The sequence below is a fragment of the Lycium barbarum genome, chromosome 11, assembly GCF_019175385.1.
Source record: "Lycium barbarum isolate Lr01 chromosome 11, ASM1917538v2, whole genome shotgun sequence".
Taxonomy (NCBI): Eukaryota; Viridiplantae; Streptophyta; class Magnoliopsida; order Solanales; family Solanaceae; genus Lycium; species Lycium barbarum.
The window spans coordinates 23,115,721-23,122,279 of NC_083347.1; the positions used below are offsets into that span (position 1 = coordinate 23,115,721).

General features: G+C 34.7%; 1 protein-coding gene across 2 annotated transcripts; it reads right to left on the minus strand.

The window, feature by feature from the left end:
• On the minus strand, window positions 1-4,071 carry LOC132618337 (uncharacterized). 2 transcript variants are annotated; one of them, XM_060333402.1, is made up of 5 exons: window positions 3,605-4,071; window positions 2,147-2,268; window positions 1,694-1,785; window positions 539-603; window positions 1-422 (listed from the first exon to the last, which is right to left on the minus strand). In XM_060333402.1, exons 1-5 carry the CDS (start codon window positions 3,946-3,948, stop codon window positions 392-394), a joined length of 654 nt encoding a protein of 217 aa, XP_060189385.1. In that variant the 5' UTR covers window positions 3,949-4,071; the 3' UTR covers window positions 1-391. The 2 variants fall into 2 exon arrangements, with proteins under 2 accessions (XP_060189385.1, XP_060189384.1); XM_060333401.1 differs by having other exon boundaries at window positions 517-603; window positions 3,605-4,067.
• Window positions 4,072-6,559: the final 2,488 nt, after the last annotated feature.

Consider the following 6,559-nt stretch of genomic DNA (forward strand, 5'->3'; position numbering starts at 1 on the left):
TCGACATGAAAAGGCGACTTGATTGGATAAAAGCTCACACAAAAGATGAATTTGACAAAAGGCTACATATACACTTACAACATCATTTACACAGAAAATCTATTACTGCAGGATACATAGAAAATTCTACTTGCTGACAGACCACATTATACAAGATTACACAGGGAGAAAGAAGAAAACGAGACGTTTTAGAGCAGAAATCACCTAGCGATTTCCTTACTCCGACAACAAACTATCAATTTATTCCCTCTACTACATCTTCCCACCTACAATTACAGATCCTTTGATGAATGTGTCTCATGCATACCTCGGCATTAGCTCGACGACTTGGCACCCAGTATTTTAGAGAGCTCCTTTATTAGAGGCTTCTCTTTAATGTTTTCTTCCTTCTCTAAACGCCATTTCTTCGACTTCTCTTCAGCCTGAAAATAAGGATTAATATCCGTTAGATGGCGACAGAAGCAAATTTTGAAGAATAGTTGAACATTTATGCCCAACTTGCTTCATTTGAATTACCCAAATCCTTAAAGGACTCAGCTGCTGTTTGAATGTCTCCAATCTTGGCTGAACGATGTCCTTCCCTTTGGTCCGGATATCATCAGACTGTCCACCATCACAATCATCCACAGATTACATAAACCACAAGCATATAATGGATCAACTAAGCAACACATTCCATCTAACTAAAAGCAACATAATCGAACTTTCTAAACAAAAAGTCCAACAGACCATTTCCTCAACTAAGGTCGATTAGAAGAGAAATTTAGTCGTCAAAATGTCCACCCACTAACCAACAACTGATAAAATCACTCTCCTCCATCGATAGCAGGTACTCAAGCATCTCAAATTGGATAACCCATTTGACTAGTGTGAAAACCAGAAAGTAAGTTCAAATTGTTCATTATTTTAGTTAGGAAGGATATATATATAAGAGACTGTCTTTAGTTCAACACTAACTAGCCTCACTTTTCTGCAGTACAGCCAAGGCTTATTTCCATCACACTCTCAACCCTAAGCCAGATTGTTCAGAAAGTGTTAATGAGAGATACAACTGATACAGTAAAATTGTCATAGCAGGTTTTATGCGAAGTAGTCTACCATATAGATATCACATTAAAGCAAAGTATAAGGACTATAATATTTTGTATAGCTCGAGTATCTTGTGATGTGGATTATTTCAGAAGTCCAGTGAATATTGACTAAAAATGGGAAGTGTGTGATATAAACTAAGACACCCCTAATATACAGTCGTATGCAACAAGCCAGTGAATGCTCCTACTCGCTGGGGTAAGTAATTGTGGACATTGAGCATGGAAAATTGTGTGTATTTGTCTACTCTTCTTCGGCCTCAGCTAGATGGATATTCCTCCTAAGCTTGGTGTAGGATCAGCCACATCACTCCAACTAGAAGAGAGTACATATTTACTCTATTTTCCATTTCCAAGTATAGCTGCAAAATCTAGTCACCAGGCACCAGATTGGCAAATAAATATTTTCACATTTGCACATGTGACGTCATCCATTTAAAAAGTCAGCTTTAGCCTAAGAGATCAATCATAAAGTGATTCCTTTGATAAGAAAAGCAGTGGATTGATGGTTACTCCCATATATGATAATCTTACCTCATTACGCCATGGAATGTTTAGCAGAAATTAAGTTAGAAAGTGAAAAGAGAAAGAATCGTTATGCTTACATTGCGCAACTCTAGCTTGGACGCTGCCAAGCTAAACGTCAAGGCGGAACCACCAAAGACAAGAGCAGTGGCAATAGCAAATGCCTTCGCAACTACATTGAAGCGAACTTTAAACAATAAGGATCCAAAAAGAATATCACCTGAACAGACCATGCTTGGGAATGCTTCCAGATCAAAAAATTTAAAAAGCAGAAGCTTATGGTTTGTGGCGTATTTCTTGGGAAGATGACTTTGAGGAGCATTTGTTTAATTTTGGGAAAACCTTGTCTGGTTTGTTTTTAAAATTCTGTAAAATATTTTCATTCGATATCCAGAAACATTTTCATTTGATTACTGAAAATTCAATATCTGTTTTCTAATCCAAAAGCAGCTATTTTTGGTTTTTGGAAGAACTTTCTAACCAAATGGACCCTTTAGCTTTTTTAGAACAAACAGGTAAAGATTTTGTCTTACTTTGAGACATCCCCACAGCTGCAGCTTTAAGTTTTTCAGGATTAGTAGGTGTGTATTTATCGCGCCGCAAGTCATTTGCCGTAGAGGCTTGTACAGAATTTTCTGCATTTGGTAACTGCCACCTGGAGAAGATCGTCAAGAGAAGATACGGGATCAAGAAAATGAAGAGGTTTCACTTCATACACAGTAACTGTTTAAAGCTGAAGCAGTTAAAAGCACATTTTCATATAAGTTACAATCCCACAGTGTTATCCAACAGATAATCTAAGGATCAAGTGAGAGCTGAACATATGGAAGCAAAGTTGCTGCGATATCAGCTATAAAATACAATTTCCACATTGAGGATATTTAAGAAGATTTTGCAAAGCTTTCTTCATGAAAAAAGAGAACACCTAGAAACAGAGAAAGTTAACATTGCAACAAATAACCACAATTCACACTTCTCCAGCACCCAAATTCCAACTCATTTCACAAAATACAGAAAATTCCAAATAACAAACCAACCATTCTAAAAACTGGCCATGTTAGATCCCCTTTTTTGTAGGTAGATATCATTGAAATTCCCGTATAGTTTTTTTTCTTTTTTTTTCTTTTGTGGACTTGGGTGCATCAAAACTAAACACCACTTCAAAAAATTCAATATTAAATCACAAATTTTCTGAGGGGAAAAAACACAGTATCCCATTATCTTTCACTCCAAAGCTATCCAAAGAATATGAGAAAGAAAGAAAACCCAGTAATGTTTCAGTATTTTCAAAAATTAAAATTTTGGTAAACCCAACATCCAAAATTCAATCTTTTCAATCAAAAAGTAGCTAAAAGGAGAGAGGTAAAAGGAAGAAAGAGTCAACAAAAAGAAACAAAACAAAACTCAGGACCCCTTCATCTTTTTCAATCCACAAACTAACCAAAGACTGAAAAAAAGCAGCACAAAAGGAGAAACAACACCCATTGTAATTCCACAAGTGGGGTCCAGAGAGGGAGGGTAGAGTGTATGACCTTACCCCTACCTCGTGTACGTAGAGAGGCTGTTTCGGGTAGACCCTCGGCACAGGTAAAGCATTTCAAAACAGTTTGAAAAAGACATAGACAGCCTAATAGGCAAGCAGTACATAGCATCAGAAAATAAAAGAAACAGTAACAACATCGAAATAAAGCGATTAACAGCAGAGAAGGATAAAAGGGGCGAAATCCTTTTAGGGCCAAAGCACAGTATCCCATTATCACTTTCACTCCAAAGCACAGTACCATTTCAGTATTTCAAATATCAAAATTTTGCTAAACCAACATCCAAATTTTCAATCTTTTCAATCACAAATCAGCTAAAAGAAGAAAAATGAAGGTAAAAGTAAGAAAGAATCAACCAAAAAAAAAAAAACTCAGTACCCTTTCTTCATTTCCAATCCATAAACTAACCAAACACTGGAAAGAAAAAAGAAAAAAAAGCAAAAAAGTTACCTTTTAGGGCCAAAGGTGACTTGGGGAAGAGAAACATAAGCTCTAAGAGGATTAAGAGCATCAGCTGATACACAATTCACCTTATTAGAATCAGTAGGAAGAACCCATTTGGAAGTATTATTAGAAAGTGAAGAATCTACAGAAACATGAGATTTGAAAATCTTGGAAGGTAAATTATGTTTAAGAATTTCTGGAAGAACATCAGGAGAAGAAGAAACTGATTCTTGATTTGCAGAATTGGAAGTTGGTTTGATTTTTTGGGCTAAACGGGTAACGGCGTGTTTGGATTCTTCAAAGAAAAAAGCTCCTTCTTTTCCTGCTAATCTCCCTGCTAGGAAACTCATTCTTTGGTGTTTGTGGAATTCGGTTTCTTAATTGGATTTTTTTATTTTGTTGAATTTGGTACGGGAAATTTGAATCAAATCCCAGGTTATATATATACTGTATGTATCCCTCTTCTGTCTCCCCCTTTTCCCCTTTTTTATTTTAATCTTTTATCATAAACAAAACTACTCCCTCTGTTTTAATCTATGTGAACCTATTTCTTTTTTAATTCATACCAAAATAAATAATCTTTTTTCTAATTTAAAAACAAATTCACTTTATGAAATGATTTACAGACACACAAATATTCAAGACTTATTTGGAACCACAAGTTTTAAAAGTCTTCACTCTTTCTTAAATATTGTGTCCAGTCAAATGGGTTTACATAAACTGAAACGGAGGGAGTATTTTTTATTAAATATAAAGAAAACTATTGACACCTTTGTTTTTTGTTACAAATAGTTCTTTCTACGAGTAAAAAGAATAAAAAATGTACCACAAAAAGATGTGGTGCAGCGGATGGGACTGCTCGTCCCTTAACCAGAGGTCTTGGGTTCGAGTCCTGAGTATGAAAAAATCCTTGTAGGGAGTGCTTTCCCGCCAAATGGGACCCTACGCAGCACAAATCCGAATATAGTAGGGCTTCAATGCGGACACCGAACACAGGGTGAAAAACAAAAAAAAAATGTAAAAAAAAAAAAAAAAAACTAGTACGATGATTTCAGACTGAGAAGGTTGTTGGCAAAGGGAGTGGATTTAGATTTTCATGTGAGAAACCAATCCAGCCAACCTTACTGATGATTTCATTTTGCTAAATCTATTTTTTCATATATATATATATATATATATATATATTGATGGAGTAAGAGAATTCATTAAAAGACATTAAAGTACAGAACAAAAATATTTCCAATTTCTTAGGAAGTTATAATATTAAAAGATTGAATACTAAGGTCAATTTGTTCGATTTCAGGATTAAATTATATAAAATTGAATTTTCTAAATAAAAGCTAAACAACCTGAACCAACACGAATTTTGTAATTTTTTCAAATCAAAATCACATAGAGTCCTTTTAAAATATTATCAGTTAAAATTCTACTTAATTTAAATATTTAGGGAACGATACAAATACTTTGGGGTGGAGAAAGTACGTATAAAAAGTAAACATTATTCCCATTTTTATTACTTTTCACGATATTTTCTTTTCTTTTCTAATTCTACAAAGCTAAAGAAAAAATGTGACTAGGCCTTGAGGGTCTTGGCCAAGACGTGGCAGACTCTCAGCCTATTATCTCCCGACTTGCTTTATGTAAAATCCAGATTTCCACAATTGGTTTTACATTTTATGTGTAACTTTCTTTTTCAAATTTCAAATAAAATAAAATAACCAAAATGATGAATCAGTGTTAATTTTTTTTTTTATGAACCAGTGTTAATTAATCTAAAGTTGTATGAATATATTATATTAACAATCAAACTATTAACTGAAATGCTAATAAGAATTAAACTTGTACACTACGTCAAAGAAAATTTTCGTTGATATTTTTATCTACTGCTACTCTCTTTCCCTCACTTTCACAATGGATAAAATTTTAAAAAGAAATGATGAAAAAGACAGATGAGAAGGCAGAAAGATCATTGGATAACAAGAGATTTGGCAAACAACATAGTAAATAAATCTTGTCAAACAAGATAAATAAAATAATGAGTGTAAAGAGAAGATGAATAAATTAATAACATTGTCAACATTTACCATTAGGGTAGAGTGGCTTTCAAGAATACAGGCTAGTAACGTCAACTTGACTTGAGGAACAAGAAAAATTTCAGCCCAACTCACAATGGTAAATGGTAATAGAAAAATGCCCCCTGCTTTTGCAATTCTGTAAAATTTGACACCGAATATATAACTTTTTGATAGAACCTACGGGTTCACCGTTGCCTAGTTCGCAGCCTGAGAGTTTTACTCAAAACAGTCTAGGGAATTTAGTCCCTGAACTGTTCTCCCAAGTAATAATGAAAGGTAAATAAGGCAAGATATTTACGTGGAAAACTCCTTACTCAAGGGATTAAAAACCACGACCTACCGTAGTAGGATTTCCAACTTCACTAGACTGAGCAAAGTTTAAAATTACAAGTTTTTGTCCTCGGAATTAGTTCCTAATTCTACTCCTCACAACACTCTGTTGTAGGTGAATCTAGACACTAATCCTCCCCTCACAAACAACTTCGCAACCTTTACTCCTTTTACTCCTCTAGGCTGAGAGACTAATACACCTAGAATATAGTACAATCCTAGTGTACCACTCAAGGGCACCCCTTGAGAATTCAAACCACAACGACTAACTCTAGCTAAAGTGTTAAAACACTGTTTGAAAACAAGGATCAAGAAAATACCTACAAACAACCCTTCTCAAAGGAATGTAGGTTTACAATTTATAGAACATAGAAACAAAGATTCAACAACCTAAGGACTTAAAGCATCTTCAATTCAGGGATATGGTCGTTTGGCTTGTTGAGGTTTGTTCTTGAGAGCACCTTGATAGGGGTGGCGGCTGCACTTGAGAAAAACATATCTTTTGGATTTGCAAGTGTTAGGTGAAACTAATCTCCACATGTTGTATATATATAAG

Coding starts and splice junctions, on each gene's coding strand:
- LOC132618337 (XM_060333401.1), bottom strand. CDS start 3,948: ATGAGTTTCCTAGCAGGGAGATTAGCAGGAAAAGAAGGAGCTTTTTTC. Junction 1,786..2,146: donor AGCTGTGGGGATGTCTCAAA/GTAAGACAAAAT, acceptor GCTTCAATGTAG/TTGCGAAGGCATTTGCTATT. Junction 423..516: donor TGAGTCCTTTAAGGATTTGG/GTAATTCAAATG, acceptor CCTTATTTTCAG/GCTGAAGAGAAGTCGAAGAA.